This window comes from Vespula pensylvanica, chromosome 13 (assembly GCF_014466175.1).
Source record: "Vespula pensylvanica isolate Volc-1 chromosome 13, ASM1446617v1, whole genome shotgun sequence".
Taxonomy (NCBI): domain Eukaryota; kingdom Metazoa; phylum Arthropoda; class Insecta; order Hymenoptera; family Vespidae; genus Vespula; species Vespula pensylvanica.
Genome location: NC_057697.1, coordinates 1,574,684 through 1,595,390, shown reverse-complemented (window position 1 = coordinate 1,595,390; position 20,707 = coordinate 1,574,684). Strand labels below are relative to the sequence as shown.

Here is a 20,707-nt window from a genome sequence, read left to right as displayed (position 1 = left end):
CAAAAAAAAAAAAACCTGAGAGAGAGAGAGAGAGAGAGAGAGAAAAAGTTGAAAAAAAAAAAGAAAATAAAAAGATCACGATGCGAAGCTTCTAAATAGTCTACTAACAAAAATTAAGCAATGTACGAGGGTCCATCGAAAAAAAAAAAAAATAGAAGAGAAAGAAAGAAGGAAAGAAGGATGAGAATTAAAAAAAAAAAAAAAAGGTAGTAAAAAAAATGATGAAAGAAAAAGAAATCTTGAAGAAAAAATGATCGTTGATCTGGTTTCACTCACCCCCTTCGATAATTCGTCAACGAAAAGAGAGACGGTACGTGTATATATAATGTGAATATGTCTGACTATATGTGTGTGTGTGTGTGTGTGTGTCTATGTATGCGTATGCGTGACCGGAGGCTGTTGAATGGCCGGCAATTTGGGCAGGTAGCAAAGAAGGGATGAGGGGAGAAAGGGGAGGCAATTTTTGAGGCCCAGTTCCCCTTCGAGTAGTTCTCCATCCTTTTCTATCTCTTCCTTCCCCCACTTTGTCAGCCTTCGAAAGTCCGCAAACCACACGACTCAACGAAAAGGAGAGAGAAAGAATGAAAGAGAGAGAGAGAGAAGCTTAAGGGTTTGTTTCGCAACGGGCCCAGGTAATATCTCGTTTAGAAAGATTACAGGTTCGAGAAGAGGCTGCCAATGTATAAAACAAACATCGTTAAGGCAGCCCTATACTTAAGACCCTCTCTCTCTCTCTCTCTCTCTCTCTCTCTTTCTCTCTCTCTCTTTTTCTCTTTCTCTTACTCTCTTCTTCTCTTTTACATCCTTCACCACCCTCGACATTATGTATTACATATTAATATAAATTGTATGTGTAGTTGGTTAAATAAGGATAGAAAATGTTGATCAGTACGTTTATGTATGTATGTATGTATGTATGTATGTATGTATGTATGTATAGATGTACTTTTTTATATTTTTTGTATGGGTGTGTAGTAATAAGGAAATATGACTTTTTGTAAAGTGAATTTTATGAAAGAAGATTGTTATATTTATTATCCTTGTCTTATGTATTGTATAGAGGTATGTATTAGATAGATATAAATATTACAATCATAAATTTAGAAGGATTGTCTAAAAATTTAGATAGAAATTAATGTAAAGAAAATTTATTTGTTTCTTTGAAGTATGAATTTTTTTAAAGAAAGGCTATCGATATACTCTTATTACGTATATACATATATATATATATATATTTTTTTTTTTTTTTTAATGATAAGTGTATTGATATATAGGGTGTTTAAAGAAAACGATGAGAACATGGAAGAATCTGATCGATTTTTCTAATCAATCTAATTTTTCCGTTCTAATTTTTCCAACGCAAGACTATAACGAGATCAGAAAGATTAGAATGAAAATTGGATCGAGTATGAAGAGGATGATAATTATGTTACTGGTTCGATGGAATTTGCCTGATTTCTTGTAAATCTTTGGCGTTCGTTCGAACGTCTTAGAACATCGATTAGATGAGTCAGAAATTTATCAGAAATGCTTGTAAATGGTTTTACTTGCGTAATAACGTGTTAAACGCATGAACATTTTTCACGGAGATCACTATACTCGATTATTCGCTCGAGGCTTGTACCTTGGTTGCTTCGTTCCTTCTTGTCGGTGTTAAATCGTGTTCGATTTTTTTTTCTCTTTCTCTTTCTCTCTTTCTGTATGTGATTTTATATTTATTTATTTTTTTCTTTTTTTCTTTCAAGCACCCAGAACTTATTAGGAATCTCTTAGCTGTCGAAACGTCCTCGAGATCGACGACGAGCTTTGCTACATGCGTGCATGCGTCTTGTACGTTTTCAGTAGGTCACGAGAACGCACATACATATATTTTACAAATATGTGTGTGTGTGTGTGACAGAAAATACATATCAACTCTAGAACCATATATATATGTGCGTGTGTGTGCGTGTGCATTCTATATTCGATCTAAATGCGATCGTCCAATCGTCAAAATTTTTTATTATAGATACTTATCGTTGTATGCTTATTTCAATTAAAAAAAAAAATTATGAATCATTGTTAATACTTTTCCAAACTCTGATCGATCGATAGAACGTACACGTGATAATAAAACGAAGTAGAAAAAAAATATTGACATTAAAAAAAAAAAAAAAGAAAAAAAGAAAAGAAAAAAGAAAGAGAGAGAGAGAGAGAGAAGATGTAATTCTTTTCTCCTTCATTCTTTTTTTCTTTTTTTTTTTTTTCTTTCTTTTTTTTTAAGTTACAAATATACAGAGCAAGTTTTGTAATGATAGCTACTAACGATAAGTTTCTTTACGTGTAAGAAAGGCAACGTAACACATAACGTGGCATTCTGACGTTCTCTTTCTACTTGGTGGTAGAAACAACTGTTTAATGCGCAACTACAGACCACCGAGTTTATGCTAGATACCTACTGTAATCATACGAAAGTCAGCGACGAACAACGGAACGGTACGGTACAAATTTGCGCGAGCTACCAACTTAAAAATTAACAATAATAACTACGAAAGGACACATGAAACGTTCTATACACGTTATACACGACTATAAGTCTGTAGGGCTTGCAAGTGGAACTCGAAAATTATATCGTGACTGAAAATACATGAAAATACTTTTTTTCGTGTCTATATCTCTTCGATACGCATTAATTTACAGAGAAAGGAAGAGAGAATTTTTACAAAATTACTGAAAATGATTATTCGCCAGTGCACGTTTGTATATAATCAATTACAAGTATTTTTTGTTCATTGAAAAGGAGCAAGAGAAAGTTTAGAGATTAATATGAAATTACTTTTAATTCATTGAAGAAATGTGAATAAGAAAAGGTAATGTTTAGAAATGAATTTACAAGATTTTCCACATTTATTTAGATGCATCCCATGTAATTCAAATATGAAAACGCTAAAGAAATTGTTCGGAATCGTTTGAAAAAAAAATGGAAATAGTCTTACAATTTTTCTTAGAGATCCACGAAAGGTTCGTTTAAGCGCAAACGTATGAAATAATTAAAGGGATTAAAATGAAAGACATACAACAAAAACGAAAGAAAGAAAGAAATAAAAGAGAAGAAAAAAAAAAAAAAAGAAAAAAAGAAATGATTAGTCGACGTTAAATCGTGGTCGTTCGTTAAATCGACATTAAGGGTAAGAAAGCAGGGTTTCTATTCGTCCAAGCTAACAGGAAGCAACCCTTTAGTAAGATATAGAGGAGTAGAGAAAGAGAAAGAGAAACAAACAGACGGTCAGAGAGATAGAAAGGGAGAGAGAGAGAGAGAGAGAGAGAGAATCCTCAATGGCAAATCACGATTTCCCTTTCTCGCGATACTAATGACGCAAATTAGGAGAGCAAAGCCAAAATCCACGTGCGAGATTCGCCTGGCTCTCTGTGTAGACTCTGTGTAGAAGAGAAAGAGAGACAGAAACAGAGTATACAGCAATCGAATGCTGTGTATGTTTGCGTGAGAGAGAGAGAGAGAGAAAAAGAGGGAGAGAGGGAGAGAGAGAGGATTAGAGCAATGTAGTATCGTATACACGTACAATAGGACACTACTAACATTCAAAGATTAAATCCATCCGATATATCCACTCATAAAAGGCAACACAGACAGAGACAAATGGAAAAACATGTGTACCATGAACTCGTACAAAGACATACACAGCTACACCCACACGTTTATATTCGTATGAATGTATATACAATTAAATAATAGGAATGCGAAACAGATACATATTTATTATTAAAAAAATAGCATATATATATATATATATATATATATATTACATACCAGAATGCATATACGCTTTCATATATATATATACATACGTATAAACGTGAAGTAGAGAACATTGATAAATCGACACAGTTACAGATCGACGCATACATATATATATATATATAGAAATATGTGAATGTAAACGCGAGCGCAAAAACACGCACCTGTACGCGTCGCACATGAAATATGTAAAGGTATATGCTCACCCTTTTGCCAGGCGCGTGCTCTATTCCCAGCTATTATAGTTTTCAGCTCGTGTCTATCTAGCAGCCCGTTCTAAGCCTAGTCGTCGCGGAAGAACGCGCTTTTTCTTTCTCTTTAAATTACTTACCGGCCTATCTCTCTATCTCTATCTCTAGTTCTTTCTCTCTCTCTCTCTCTCTCTCTGTCTCTCTCTTTCTCTTTCTCTCTTTCTTTGTTCTATCCTATCCAGTCTTTGCTTTCATGCTAGAATCTGATAGGTTCTATGCGTTTGTATAAACCATGATCGCTGGAGTTTACTACGAAGGACAAAAAGTGGGGTATAGATAAACTCCATTTGCTTCTGTCACTAACTTGTAAAACGTTCAACAGTATGTCTCCATGTGTTCAACTAAAGGAACGATGAAAGTATCTCTTGACAATCGTCAGGATAATTTCTAAAGAATCATTTCAATTATAACAATTCTCCTTCGTCTTCGTCGTCACCTGGGAAATAATTTTCTAATCAAGCTCTCAGAGATATATCTCTCAATCCGCTATGTGGAAGGTTTCACAAAAAAAAAAAAAAAAAAAAACAAAAAAAAAAGAGAGAAACAGAAATGATAAAAAAAATGTCTGGTATTTTAGTCGTCCGATCAGAAACGAGAAAAGGACGTCTCTTCCTAGATGATATGAAAAACATCGTTAACATTTGTTACACATACGTCGATGAAAGAAGATTTCAAGGTACAAAACGAAAAACATTTGTCTTAATTAGAAAAGAAGGAGCAGAAAAAAAAAATGGAGAAAAAAAATTGGAAAAGTAAAAGAAAACTCCTACGGAGAATAAAATTACGATCGATCGAGACTTACCGGCCACTTTTGGTAATGACCATTTCCGTGCCGAGTTTATGAAACTTTTCCCAAAGTTCCTTCCCCTCTAGCGTGACCTTAGGGTCATCGACAACACCATCTTCCTCCGGATGATGAGGTGGTACCAAAGGGTGATGAGGAGCGGCTAAGGGATGGTGCGGTGCCAAGGGATGCGGCGAAGTATGCAGCATCCCTGGAGGTAAAGGTGGCCTGAGAGGCCTCATCGCTGGACCTCCAGGACCACCTTGATGATGATGATGTAATGCAGCTGCTGCCGCTGCCAGGACTGCTGCTTCTTCGGGTGTATGTGGACCCAGTCCTAAACCTAACGAATAATCAATCAATCGAGTCAATAACATTTATTTATTTATGATTAGCGTCAACGTAATTTCTATTTCTAGATTTTACTTGAATGTTTTAATCTATCATCCGATCAAACGCATTCTCATAAAATTTGTAAATCGTTATCAAACCCAAATCTCGAATCGGTTCTCAACAAATATATCGTATTCTCATTCGTAACGGCGAACGATTTTAACCATACTACGAACGAACGTATCCATTATCGCTTCCATTCGACCTTAGGATAAAGAATCAGGTAAATATATTTCAATGCATTAGCTCTGATAAACCTTTTCAAATTATCTTCAAAAGTAATCAATGCTTCTTTCAAACGCTTCCTTTCTTTTTCTCTAAGAATAAACTTGGGAAATGTTCTCGTAGAGATAAGAAATTCCAAATTTTCTTGTCACCGAGAAATCTTGAAAATTTATTTTCGACGATGACAACACTTAATCGGAAATATAGAAATATCTATACACATTTCACGCACACGTAGTCGTATTGTTTCAAAATCGCGATCGTTTATTAGAAAACCGAGAAAGAACAAAATGTTCTTTTTCGAAAAGTCCAAACGACGATTGCAAATATATCTCGATAAGATCGAAACGAATAATGACAGTTACGTCGATGAATCATCCCTAATTTCTTTTTTCAACTACTTACCCTTAGATATTTTTTTTTTTCTTGTTTCATTCTCTTTTCATTCTTATTTCCATACTTTTGCTCACACGTTTGAAATAACCCCCTTTGATCCTCAAGAAATAAGAATAAGAAGAATAAGAAGAAGAATAAGTCGAAAACTTTCCGGAAAGCTTCTTTTCTTTTTAGCTACCCCCTTAACCTCCATCTCTCTTTTACCCTTCACATCATCCCTTCCTGTTACCTCACCTATGAGAGGGTTTCTATTTACCCTCTCCATTTCTCTATCTTTTACGAGCTCTAAAATGTAAATGCCTTTGGGAAGAGCTAAACGTTTGCAAATATAACTATAGATACTACTATTCTTGGTACGAACGAGAAGAGACGAAGACTTAAAAATAGAATTGACGTATTCGTTCTCTTCTTAGGTCAATGGAGCAATCTATCTGTTCTAACAATTATCCTATTCGACGTATGATCAAGAACGTTTATTTATCGCCAGATGCGTGGTATAAAGATAGAAGAGGATAACTCTTAGTGAGAATTATGAACGTTCGTAAAAATGTCTTTTTCAAAGTGCCAGCGATTAGAAACTAGAACAGCCTACGAGTGTTTACTCATAACTTAGATTATTATAAATTAAATGATAAAAATTGACGTGCGTTTTTCTTTTCCTTTTCTCCTCTTTTCTCTCTTCTTTCGTTTGATCTACAATCTCATTTGGATTGATTATCGAACTATGAGTATTGACTAGTAAGAATTCTAACGGCTGACTAGATTGAAAAAAAAAAAAATGTATTTGTATTGAATGTACGAATTTATATAACGTTATGTAACGTAAATTTACATTTTCATTCAGTTAGATCGAATTTAAGATTAATTACACTACGTTATCGAAAATTAACGAAGCCAACGATCTGACGACATTCACTTACTAATTAATACGAAAATCGAAAGAAAAAGATGATAAATATTTACGACGACGACTTAATCATAAAAAATGTGTGTATCTATCCGAAAAGTTGGATATTTAAGAAATCTTTCTAACAGATCTACTTCCAGATCCATATTACCCTCGTTAATTAGTCGCGTATTTCTTAAAAAAAAAAAAAAATAAAAGAAAAAGAAGTAAAGCCTTTAAGTTTAATCTATCTAATCGATCGACGTCCCGTTCGTCTAGTAATTTTCCTGATTAATTAACCAACAATCTATAAAGTGGAAAAGTATAGTCCTGAAGGAATCGGTATAATCGTGTAATAATTTTCTCAATCACGATTCAATAACGATAATTCACCTATTACATGCGTAACTTAGAATTGAACACTTACAGGAGAGATGTAGTATCTATCTATCTCTGTCCGATTAATGCAATAGCTCATATTTAACTAACGACTCGTTTAATGTCTCGCGACGTGCCACGGCTTCCTGAATTTCCTTTCCATTTCGATTAATTACATGGAAAGGTGCGCGCGAGCGTACGCTGCTGTTTATCGTAAAAATGTTTAAAACCTGTTGCACGTGGAGCTAACGTAGGAAGCCGTTTGCCATTGCCGTTGTTGTTTCTGTTTCTGTTTCTGTTTCTGTTTCTGTTTCTGTTCCTACCGATCGCCGATACCTACGTGTTAATCATCGTATTAATCGCTTTTATATCTTTCTCATGTAAATCCAGTTTATTTGTTCTTTTTGTTAATGCAGTAATTATCGAGCTTTTGTGATATATCGAATATGTACATATACCCGCAACGAACCCGCGCACGCATACATACGCTCACGTTTATATAAAATTTTCTCTTTCATTTATTTCACTCTCATTATTACTACGTCGTGTTTGTAAAGAGAACTGGATGAGAATGGTCGAAATAGTATTGACACGTTACGTTTAATTAACCTAACGTGTTTTTTCTACTCTTCGTGATTTTAACTAATATATGTATATATATATATATATATATATATATATATATATATATTTTTTTTCATTTCTTCCCTTTTTTCTCCTCGATACAAATGTATCTGATTATGTATTGGAACGTATATGCGTGTACGTGTCTCTGTGCGTATGTGCATCTATAAGTACCTATATGATATTTTTATATGAAACTTTAAGTGTGATAAATAATTGAAATGTTATTTATAAAATGATATATCATAAAATGTTATGTTATAAAATGGTGTATTTGTGAAATGGCGTTATTAACATGTTTTCTTCTTATTTCAATTTTTTTCTTTTTTTTTTTTGGCGAATTGATTAAATATCATTTTACTTTTAATTAAAACAAATCTCATATATCACCGCCGATCAAACATTTTTCCCGATTGACAATTTAAAACAGGATTGAATTAAAATTATTTTTCTTCAAAAAAATTCACGTCTCATTTTTATTATTATTATTAACAATAATAAAATCGATATAAAAAGGATGAATTGTGAAAAATAACAAGGCGTTAATGGAATCAAGATGACGATTTGAAACGTTCGATTCTAAACGACTATTGAATGCGAAGATTAATCCCGAAGATGAATAGAAACGTTTATTTTTTATTATTCTTTATTTTTTGTTTTCCATTGTTACAAAAAAAAAAAAAAAAGAAAACGGAGAAAAACAAAATCGACAAACGAAAACAAATCTATGGTTCCTTCGACCACTCGCAACGCAACCTCGAAAAATAAAATCGCTTCGCGCACGAATTTTGTTGTCCGTCGATCGTAATTTTTATTTCTATCTTTTTTTCTTTGTTTTTTTTTTTTTTTTTTTTTTTGTAACACATTTTTATTATTTTAATATTTTTTTTTTCTTTGTTCGTTTTTTCATCTAAAAGTGTACCTACGAAACTATCTCTACTGAATCGACTTGAAAAACGTTTCTCGATTTTTATCGAAATATATATATATATATATATATATATATATATATATATATATATATGTATATATATATATATATTTTTTTTTTCGTTTTAACTTTCCCGAGAGAGACGCAGTCGAAATTGTTTAAACATTTCACTTACAACACGAATTGTATTTTTATCGCACGTTTTTGTTTGCCATCGTTGTGTCCCATGGAAAATTCAAAACTGGCATTTGATCGAAAACACGTCGCTTTCAAATCGAACGAAAACGTTGTGTTCGATTTTTGAACGAAATTTAGGGGAAAAAACTTTCGTTTAAAAATTTGTTTATAATTTTTTAAGATACTCGACGTTATTTCTTTTTTTTTTCTTTTTTTAAATATTTTTAATATTAACAAAAAGAGAAATGTAGGTTGAAAAGTGCATTTGAAAGTCGAGCGAATTAAAACGAACGATTTGTATAAAATAAAAATATAATATCGTCTTTCTCGTTTTTTATTCTTTCTTCCTTATATATTTTTTATTTTATTTATTAAACAAGAAGGCAAATGAAAACGTTTTGATGAATCTACATCAAAGGAAACTCTTTCCTCTCGTTCTCTTTTTATCCGTCCATTAAAGTAAAGCCGACGATGAGTGTTACATAAAAAATTGGATAAAATATTAACGAGAGTGTTAAAATTAAAAACAAAATAATAACAAAATAATGACAAAAATCGAAAAAAAATAATAGCGATTATATATACATATATACATGCATACATACATACATACATATATATATATATATATATTTATATAGATGTTAAATTTTATATAACTTTATAAGAAAGATTTCATTGTTTTCAACAATTTGTTAAATAAAATTTACAAATTTACGAAAGAATTGACGTCACACAAAGGATATTTTTCTTTGCACAACAATTTTCTTCTATCTTTTATGAGAAAGAGAAACATAAAAATTTTAATTAATACCGATAGATAGGTATCAATTTTATTAAAAAGAGATATAACAAATATTACGATCGAAAGAAACGTTTCCCGTGAGACTTTGACGTCGAAATAAAGTTGAATATTAAAATAACGTGAGATTTTAATGAAATATCGATTATTCCAATTAAACGAATAAACGGATTTAAAATCGGACGTATTTATTTAACCACGACAATGCCTAGAAGTTCGATTAGAACGAAATAATAAAAAATATTGATTTGGCCAGCTTCTTATTATTTTCTGCAAAATAATTTACGCGAGGTGATGTTCGCTTTGTGTAAAAGCAAAAAAAAAAAATCGAGTAAATATCACAGATTGTTAATTTTCGTTTCTAGAACAAACCGAAAGAAGGCAGGAGAGTACGTTTCATCATTTCGCAATCGAATTCTTTTTTTTTTTTTATCGTTCGAAGGAAGGTTGAAAAATGGCTGCCAAACGAGTTTCCGTGAGCGGAGACTTTTCCATCGAGAAAAATATCTCCTTCGGCGTTACGAAGCTTCAAACGTGCCGACATTCTCGCTTTCCCGATCTATGTTCTTCGTATGTACATATGTATATGTCGATATATATGTGCATGTGTGTGTATATGTAAGTTAGTTTAACGCGTAGCATATTAATAATTTCAAAAATGTTGAAGGACTCACTGCTCTAACAATAGCGAAACGAATTGACAATAACCTTATGCGATAATACGTTTCGTTATCGCGAATAATAAATAATCGAATAAGTGGCCTAAATTAACGTTAATAACGATGATGATTTTTTTTTTTTTTTTTTTACAACAATATCCAAAACTTTGTAGAATTTTTATTATAAAAAGGAACGAATTATAAATCCTTAAGGAATATAAAAAAAGAAAATTAATACAAGTTGGACACGAATTTTTTGCTATTAAGAAATAAACGATTTAAGAATTTTTTTTTAGAAAATTATATATATAACTCGTCATTTTATAAAAGTAGATAAAGAAGAAAGGATAATAAAGAAGATGAATAGAGAGGATAAACCCAAGAGAATTTTTTTCTTTCCCTAATATACTTTAATTACAACAAAATACTAATACCTACATACCTACATAAAATTTCTACAATTGCGCTTCAAATATGTGAGAAATAACATTTGCAAATAAAAAGAAAATAAAAGAAATAGAGTGTGTTAAACGTCGGCCAAATCCTATCCCTATTACACGTATATCAAATTAGAGAGAAAAAATAGAAATACTAAATAATATATAATTACAATCAACGATACAAGATAAATTTCTTTGAAAACGTGCCTAACTTTTAACCTTGTAATCGGGTCGAGTAAAGAAAAAAAAAAAAAGAAAAAGAAGAAAAGAAAAAATACACAAATAAATAAATAAATAAATAAATAAATAAATAAATAATCTAGAAAGAACGAAAGATACAAATCCTAAGTAACAAAGTTAAAAATTATCAGACGAGAATTAGATTTTCTATTTCGTCTAAATCATTTCGTTTCTATCGTCTCGATCTCGTTATGTATTCGTCGTATCTAACCGGCTGACACGAGTTTTACGCGCTCACGTCTTCGTACAAGCGCGGCAAAAGAAACGCACAAGTTACACGCACCGAATTTCGAATGCTCGAGACGTCGGACATGCCCTTGGCAAGATTAATCGTCACTCTACCTACGGTCACTTGGACGAGAGCCCGAGACTAGAAAAGTGAAGGGAGAAGATCCTCTCTCTCTCTCTCTCTCTCTCTCTCTCTCTCTCTCTCTCTCTCTTTAATTTATTAGAAAAAAATGTTTTTTTAAATTACAGGAAAAGTTGCAATAACAAGTCAGAATGATATACGAGTCTTGACAAAAGAATTATTCGTATCTAGGTAGACGATCGTTTCTAATCCCGTTGACAACAACGAATTATTACCGATGGGTTAGAAATTTAGACGACGAAAGAAAATATACGTGATCTTAACATTAGCAAATTTCTTAAGAAATATTAAATAATTTATTTCGGACGATTTAGGTATCGTGAAGGATATATCGACAGGTTTTATTATTCCAAATTAGAAAATCGTGGTTAGAATTTTAAAACTATGGGGAAGATCGCATGTCGAGGCTTGAATCGTTAAAAAATATCTTAACATTAACGCACGAAGATTATCGCGACAACGTAGAAGAGAATTTCATTGAAATTGTAATCTATATTCCGAATAGGAAAGTTAGTTAATAAAAAGATGATTCAAACGTTATCTAATTCGCTAAGAACAATATTAAATAACAAATTTCTTTGTAGGATCTTCGACGAATCGATCGATATAAAAAGATCCAACGGAGATCTAAGAAAATTGAAACAATTTTGACGAAAAGAGAGATTAGAAGCTTGCTTTGGCCGATGATCTAACCTCCTAACGAATATCATCAAACGATTCATTCTTTCGACTAAACAAGACCGAATTTAAGAAAAGAAAAATATAAAAAAGGGGAAAATTTTTAATCGATTATTAATTATATTCAAACGAATGATCCCTCCACGAAAAAAAAAAAAGAAAGAAAGAAAAGAAAAGTTCAACGTCAAATTCGCACAGGCCGTTGTCGGGCGTAAATAAATAGAATATAATACGTATCAACGTGGACATATGTACGTACTACATCGACGATTAATTCATCATTTAAGTTAACGAAGAGAAATAAGTAGTTACGGCGGATGAAGTGGATGTATGTAATAACGAGATGTCAGATAAGACAACGCAGGATGAACAACGCATTATCGGTCTATAAAATCCAACAACAACACCTGTCCTTCTTCTCTCTTTCTTTCTACTGCTTCGAAAATGAATTTTTCTTTGAAAGAAGAGGAAAAAAGAAGAAGGGAAAAAAAAAAGGAACAAAAATTGACAAACTTTCTAAGATATTTACGACGAGTTAGAAAAAAACTATAAGAAACATAGCCTAGCCTTCTAAATTCTTATCAATGGAATCCAAAATTATACTTCAACGTGGCATTTACATTCGGCAGCTCATTTAACTCACGAGATATGCCACATCGATTGCATTATCTTAGCCGATGTCATAACGTATTGCCGACGTATAGCAAGCGAATTTTTTCCGCAGCGTCACAACCGCATTCTCGATCTTATCCCTCTCTCTCTTTCTCACCCACCCATCCTTCTCCACGCAAACACACATACACTCTCTCTGTCTGTCCGTCCGTCTGTCTGTGTGTTTCCTGCTTTTTTTTCTTTTTCTTTACATTGTTACGAACATTGGCCTGTACATATCGAACATGGAATTTTTCTTCGCGATAGAGAACTTTTCGTTGGATACGATATTTTTTCTCGAAAGATAACCGAATGGAGAAATACGATTCGTCGAATAATTAGTATCATCGATGCCCTCGAGGCAATCAATGTCAAAGTCGTAAAGTATCGTAAAAAACAAGTATACATATATATATATACGTATAGATAGAAGAGAACCGAGTAAGAAACTTAGGATTGTTAAACGACGATCCATCGAAAAAATCGGAGTAGAAGATTCGGAGAAGAGAATGATCTCGATTCGGAATTTGATCTCACCTGGTGGCGTGATGCCGTGAGGATTAAGATGCGGATGATGATGCGGACTGGTTAGTATAGCTTTGCCCTGAAGATGATGAGCCGTCGGTCCTGGTGAGCTAGTTGGCGGCAGATGAGCCGCCGGATTATAGAAACCAGCGGCTGCCAGTGCGGCAGCACTAAAGTAACTAGCAGCGGCAACGGCCGACGAGGGATGAGACAATTCTCTTTGAGTCGGTAAGGGTGGTGGAGTTTCGGGTGCTGCCGCTGGACTACCAGGTCCACCGGGTGGTGGAGAAGCGCTACCTTGAGACGAGGAGCCACCTAAGATAGGCGGATGGGTGTTGGCAGCGGTTAACAAGGAGGAAACGCTAAAATCTGTTGGTCTTGGCGCAGCCGGTGCTGGTAAGTGTTGTCCGCCGGCCGTTGAGATATGACCGTTGGGATTATTAGAAGTTGGTGCACCAGCTGCGAGAGGACCAGCGGTTCCTCCGCCGCTGGCAGCACCAAGTGGTCCTCCACCGAGGGAGCTCGCGAGCGAGCTCGTCAACGAGCTTGCGAACGGCGAGTGCTGATTCAGAGCCGTCGCTGACGCGGGGTACGCCATCCCAGGCCCCCCCGCCTCGGCCCTCGGCCCCGTCTTCGCACCCTCGACCACGTTAGCCTCCAATTCTCTGCGTCTTAACCGTTGACCTACGACAATGTCGTCCTTCAGGGAGGAAGAGTCCTCCTCCTCCTCCACCACCAACTCCTCGGGCCGTGTTCGCTGTTGCAGCGCGGAGGGTTGCGGAGTGCTGGCGCAGTGGGTACCCCTGCACGCTGTCTCCTGTTCGAATCTCATCGAGACGGGCGAGTGTGCCGAGTCGCGCGAGATTCCTCTTCGAGTGACTCAAACTCTCCTTTTTTTCTTTAACCTTCCTTGCCTCTACCAACGACTTTTTTGCCTTTCTGGCTTGCGTCTCTCTCGCTCTCTCTCTCTCTCTCTCTCTCTCTCTCTCTCTCTGTCTGTCTCTTTCTCTCTCTCCCTCTCTCTCTCTCTCTCTCTTTTTTCTCTTTTTTTTTCTCCTTCGCTCTCTTTGATATTCCGTTTGGATACCACGTGAGGCACTTGCTCTTATTCGGCACCACGCTCCAACATATTCATCGCTTTCACGTTCAGGAACGTTGAGGATTCTGATCCTTCGAACGTTCACGTCGTTTCCTACCAACGCGATGATTCACCCTCGCCTTCAACGACCCATCGTCGATCCTTCCCTTCTTCATCTTCTTTCTCACTTTTCTCGACAAAGATCCTCTCTACGTTCACTCTCGCGATTAGGTGAAACGATACCGATTCGGACGAAACTCTTCCAATCAAGCACTGTCACTTTTATTGCGTCGACTTGGTTGCACCTACAGTCGCTCCCATCTTTAGCAATCGTTCACTATCTTTCGATTCACCAGAAGAAATTACTCTTTTTCACTGTTTGCCCCAACACTTTCTTGGTTCACGATTTTTACACAAAAGGATAGATAAACGGATAAATAGAATTTGTGTATGTGTGTGCGTGTAGAGAGAGAGAGAGAGAGAGAGAGAGAGAGAATGAGAGAGAGAGAGAGAGAGAGAGAGAAAGAGGGAAGGTGGGAGGGAGGGAGAGAGAATGAAAATGACGAGGAGGCACGAGAACGTAGCCACGCTCGGAGACGCCACCGTCCGACGGGCCGTGATCACACGAGAGACGACGCGTCGTGAAGATTAACGTAGACACGAGACTAGGTAAACACCAGATCAGTTAAAACGTATTAATCTTGTTCTTGCCAAGGTACTACGTAGAATAGAAGAACAAGAAGAAGAATTATCTCTCTCTCTCCCTCCCTCTGTTGAGTCGTTGTCTTTGCTCGAGAGTCTTCTTTGGCAGACAAGAATAGAATAGAGAGGAGAGAGAAAAGTTTTTGATATTCGATAGATTACGTTTGTTGACTGGTTGGAGTACGTTTCGACGACTAGGCGATGATTAAAATTGGAAAAGGAAAAACAAAAAGAAAACTTAAGAAACGAGTCTGTCTTTCCCTTTCGGACTCGAGTCTAAAACGTCGACTAGATCTGCCGGTGTGCTGTTGCAGAGAGAGAGCGGACGAAAGGTGTTACTTGGGTGGCGCCGCGATGGTCACTGAGCAGCGCTAGGATTGACACCTCCTCTGGGGGCTCACCCCCACACCTCCCGCGGAGGTGTTGGTGTGCTAAAGTCCCGTCCGGATTCGAGGAGAACGTGTGAGTGCGTGTCCCTGTGCGCTGCCGAGCGTGGTAGGGTGACTCTCTTGGTTGCTTAGGTATATGTGAATCGTCCACCGAGTGAATAATGTCCAAGTATGTGTGCCTATGTACGTATAGGTGTATATGTGTGGGTTTCACTCTCACAAATACACTAATACACTGACTCCGCACGCACACACACGCGCGTACGAGAACGTAAGAGACGACGACAGTGGCGACGACTACGCCAACGACGATACGACACGACGACCACAACGACGACGACGACGACGGCGGCGGCGGCGACGGCGGCGGCGGCGGCGGCGACGGCAGTGGTGGCGGTGGCAGCGACGACGACGACGACGACGACGACGACGACGAGAACGACGACGAGGAGGAGGACGGCGACGGCGACGACGACACACAACACACAACGAGAGAACACACAACGAGAGAGAGAAAAGAGAGAGAACGGAGTGTGGCTGCGCCGCGGAACGGACGCGGGAGGCGTGAATGCTGGAGGGCAGCGACGCGAAGACTGAGGCCGTGCGGCGGGGGCTCCTCCTCCCTTCCCCTATTCCAACGACGGCGACGGCAACGACAACGACGACGAGTTAGCCGAGCTAGGGAGCTCCCTTGGACTTTGGTAGTGGGGACTTTGCCATCCCCACCAGTTCCGTTTCTACTGTACGCGCGCGCGCACACCTCACATACACTTTCCAACAACCCTACCCTCTCTTTTTCGAGTCGGTAAGACAAGGATAGAGATACGGTGGCGCGTCACTCGAGCGAGAAGGTGGGGAAACGTCCTAGCACCTTCTCTCTCTCCTCCTGACCAGCCGTTGGGCGATAATGAGCGCTCCTAGCTCGGATTGGCGCCGGAACGCCAATCCGAACGGCGTTGCTCTCGACGCCTTTTCCGACGCTCCCCTTCTCTTCTCTTCTCTTCCCACACCTTACCCTGCCTGCTCCTACTCCTCCATCTCTTCCTCTTTCTATCTTCGAATTATTCTCTCTTTCTCTGTCTCTGTCTCTGTCTCTCGCTCTCTCTCTCTCTCTCTCTCTCTCTGTCTCTCTCACCGATCCCCGATCTCTCCAAGAGAACACGAGACCAGCAAGTTATTCTTCCTACCGCCAACTCCAGGAGAGTTGTCGTCAGGATCTGTCCTGGTGACGCACGCGAGGGGCAAGAGGGGTATCGCAACTCCCACCATCGTGCCAGCTAGGGTGTTAACCGCGAGTACGCCCATTAACACCCCGGAGTGGGCGGGGGCAGTTAGAGGGAAGGGAGGCAAACGCGATTCTACGCTAAGCGACAGGACACCTTCAACGTTCCAGTGGATCTCCGATGTCGTAATTTTATTTGGGACGATCAATTTCTTCCTGACAATATTCCTAGAGACCCTCGATGATTTTTTAAACGATTCGACGTCCTCTTCCTTCTCATCTATCTCGGCCTATACCATATCGCTGATTAGATTTCTTGGATCTTCATTCGGCGAGTATACCTTTAATTAACATAACTTTGTCATCTTGATCGTATTTAAAGGAATTTGCTCTTTCTCTCTCTCTCTCTCTCTCTCTCTCTCTCTCTCTCTCTCTCTCTCTCTCTCTCTCTCAATCTCTTAAGATTGTATATCTCCACGTTCGCATAAAAAGATGAAAGAATTCCAAGTTTACAACGGAAGTGTTCAGAAAGAGTTTATTTCGCTTGATCTTCATTTCAGCTTGAAAAGCTGACATTGAAAAAACTTTATTTGCGGCTTGGCTGGTTGGCTTGCCTTTCCCGTGGAAACTCGGTTGAAAAGTTTAATCGTGCCAAAATTCGCACGACCCAGCAATGCGAATTCTCTCTTTCTCTCTCTCTCTCTCTCTCTCTTTCCCTCTCCCTTTCTCTCTCTCTCTCTCTCCCTCCCTCTCTCTCTCCCTCTCTCTCGAGCGTATTGGCTCGCGTTTAACACGTACGGAAATCAGCGACGGAGGGGTAGCCTTTAGCTCCGCCTATTGGGTTCCTCCACTCTTGGAGTTAAGTGCAGCAACGGTCTCTCGCGTTGCTTCTCCCACTCTTGGACTATTCACACGGCACCTTTCACGTTCCTCCGCGTTTGCCTTCCCCGCCGTTGGTTACGCCCATTTTATCCCACCCCGGAACAACTCTCGACTGACATCACCACCACCAGCACACCGCTATCAGCTTCGCTGCTACGGACGTTACGTCTAGCACGGCTTTTTCTACTTGCCGAGACCTCCTCGTCGTTCGTCCTTCGCGCCGCGGAGTGTTGCTGAGACGCCCAACATCGCGTCGCAGTGTTGCCAAATCCGCGAAAGCTTTTCCATCCGTGCGAGAGTAAGGACGATTCCCGAGAACGCGTTTAGCTAGAGGGAGGGAAAGTGTGTGTGAGGGGGAGAGAGAGAGAGAGAGAGGGAGGGAGGGAGGGAAGGAGAGGAAGAGAGAGAGAGAGAGAGAGAGAGGTGGGCACGGGTAGGGGAGAGACCTGGGGAATAAAAAAAGAGAATTTCGAGATTGTGAAGGACTTGGCCGTCGGGAACAGATCCACCGATCGAACTTCTTTCTTTATTCTTAATCTTTTTTCTTTCTTTTTCTACATGTCGTCTGCTTATCTTTTTGTCCCTGTCTATTTGTCTTTCTATTCCTCAAGTATTGTGCTAATCCTTATGATCGAGAAGTTTATTTGGGAAATAGGATTGATATTTGTGACGTATTTGGTGTTATCTAGCCAATTGTTAACGTTTCTGTGCGATCATCTTTGGGTTCTAGAGTTCTTCTGGATATTTGATAATCCTTTGATTACTCACGGAAATAATCCGAATCGTTCAAGTTTCGCAATGGAACTTTTCGATGGAACTTTTGTTCTCCCTTGAATATGTACTTACAACATTTATCGGTAATATGTAACGCGATAAAAAAAATATGTCGACTGAACTGGACAATAATCCTGAGAAATAATGCAATATAGCTGAAGCTAAAAAAAAAAATTCCAAGTAAAGACCGAACGAGTTTGCTATATCCAATCCAGTCTCGTTCTCTACCGAGCACTCTCATTCTCACGTGAGGCGCGTAAAGATAGATAGATAGATAAATGGATAGATAGATAGATAGATAGATAGATAGATAGATAGATAGATAGATAGGTAGATAGGTAGGTAGGTAGTTGGAGGGAAAGAGAAAGAGAAAGAGTTGCTGAGGTCGTTAAGAGCAAAACCGCGTAAATCATTCCATCGGAAAAACTTTCTCACCGATCCGCACCATTAAATTCTCGTTCACGCGTCAAGGGAAGGCTAAGAATATCGTAAGAAAGAAAGCTGTCCATCCAATCAGCAAGCCATACTAGCAAACTAGGATCTTTTAAACGTGTATTTCTCTTTCTATAACTCCTTATCAGTCTCTATCTCTTTTTCTCTCTTAACCAGTTACTACTGATCATCTCCTTCTGTCTCATTTCTTTGGACAAAGTGATTCTGATCATCTTCTCTCTCTCTCTCTCTCTCTCTCTCTCTCTCTCTCTCTCTCGCTCATTGCATTGACCAAGTAATTCTGATCAACTCCTTTTCTTTCTTATTTCTTTGATCAAGCGATTCCAATGATCTCCAACTCTCAATTTCTCTTCTTCTTGATCAACAGTTTCTGATGATCTCAATTTTCTTGATCAACCACTTCAAATAATTTTCTTTTCCTGCTATTTCTCTTGATTCTGATGATGATTCTTTTCTTTATTTTTTCTCTTTGCCCAACTATTACTGATCATTATTATTCCTCTCTCTCTCTCTCTCTCTCTCTCTCTCTCTCCCTCTCCCTCTCTTTCTCTCTCAGAAGATCGAAGAAAAGAAGAAGAACATCGTGGGTCTGAGACGACTCAGAGACAAGGAGGATGAGGCTGACGGTGGCGATCGATGCCACGTTAGAGTAGCCGGTCTTTACACGAGCCAAAGGTAGTAGTAGCCTTCGGAAAAGGCCGAGAGTTCTGTGCGAAGCCGGAGAAAAGAAGAAAAAAGAGAAAAGAAAAAAGAAAGGAAAAAACGAAAGATAGAAAGAGAGGAAGGGATACGTAGAGAGGAGATCGGGTATTCCGTGCGTTCGTCGCGCACGGAATACGTTCAACGAAGAATGAGTGAGAGAGAGATAGAGAAAGAGAGAGGAAGAGAGGGCTGCAGGGGTGGGGGTAGTTTAGATGCCCTCTACATACACGTCCAACGTCGTAGAGAACGACCTAGCCGAGCGGGTTGTGCTGCTGAAAGAAGACGAGGAGAACAAATTCAAGCTTGCTGAGGTAAGCAACGGAAAGAGAAAGAGAGAAGTAAAAGGAAGAATCTAGAATGTGAAAAGGGTGAGAGAGAGAGAGAGGAAAAGGGAGAGAGAAAGTACATTCTGGGTATGCTGGAGAAGGGGAAGTCAGAGAGAGAGAGAGAGAGAGAGAGAGAGAAAAAGAGAGAGGTAGAGGTGGTCATAATCGCGCAGATCGCGTCATAATCCGCGACGAAAAACATTTGACGAGCGCGCCGGGCTGGTAAAGGGGCAACGCGATTGGGCGTGGCTCGAATATGGCGCCGCCCACGTGACCGACGCGCTGTTTCCCCCACCACCAGCAAGGAAGCGCGATAAACGGGGATAGCTGCCCCGTTCCAAGCGTGGATCGCATCGAATTGCGCCTCGCGAGCGCGAGCGCGAGCGGGTGCGCGCGCGCGCTCGCGCTCGCGCTCACTCTTCTCAAGTCAACGTGGTGGGGGTAGCCAGACGAAGACGGAGAGTCCTATGGCATTCGTTTCGCGACCACGTTCAAGGTAGCACGTTTTCGGACACGAAATCCGACGGAGAATTACGAAGAGAATTCATTTTTTTTGCCCTTTTTCGTCGCTTTTTCCCTCTTTTGTCTGCTTTTTTCTCGTTTTTTCTTTTTTTTTTTTTTTAATCGTTTTTCGTCTTCCTTCGTCTTTATTTTTTTTTGCTTCGTTCTTTCGCCTCCGTTCTTTTTAATTTTGTTTTGTTTTGTCTCGTTTGCTTTTGGTCTACTTTTTTTCCTCTTTCCCCAACGAAGAAATTTTACTTGAAGGATTTCATACGAGTTTTCATTTTTCGTAGTATTCGATTTGTAATAATCTTGCTTTTTTTTTTTTTTTTTTTGTTTTGTTTTATTGCCTGTTAGTAAAAGGGGTGAATTTGAAAGTATGGAGATCGTTTCCCACAGGTATTCTTACAATTTTGTGGGTCTCGAAGAATCGCACGTGATATCAGAATGTAAGAATATTCTTAGGCGTTTA

General features: G+C 38.4%; 1 protein-coding gene and 1 long non-coding RNA gene across 7 annotated transcripts in view; one reads left to right on the top strand and one right to left on the bottom strand.

Moving 5' to 3' along the window:
• Window positions 1–15,717, bottom strand: part of LOC122633656 (optomotor-blind protein-like) — a 111,668-nt gene extending 95,951 nt beyond the window's left edge. For 2 of the 5 annotated variants that reach the window (XM_043821798.1, XM_043821796.1), the window contains exons 1-2: window positions 13,219–15,716; window positions 4,850–5,174 (exon numbers count right to left, since the gene is read on the bottom strand). In XM_043821798.1, coding sequence (XP_043677733.1) covers window positions 4,850–5,174; window positions 13,219–14,038 — 1,145 coding nt within the window. In that variant the 5' untranslated portion in view covers window positions 14,039–15,716. Of the gene's footprint in view, window positions 1–4,849; window positions 5,175–13,218 lie in introns of all 5 variants that reach the window. The other 3 variants (XM_043821795.1, XM_043821797.1, XM_043821799.1) reach the window with 2 other exon arrangements.
• Window positions 15,718–17,648: 1,931 nt separating this feature from the next.
• The window catches only part of LOC122633658, a 52,138-nt gene continuing 49,079 nt past the window's right edge, over window positions 17,649–20,707 (top strand). For both annotated transcript variants that reach the window (XR_006328161.1, XR_006328160.1), the window contains exons 1-2: window positions 17,649–17,777; window positions 19,263–19,719. This is a non-coding gene — a long non-coding RNA (uncharacterized LOC122633658). The remainder of the gene's footprint in view (window positions 17,778–19,262; window positions 19,720–20,707) is intronic.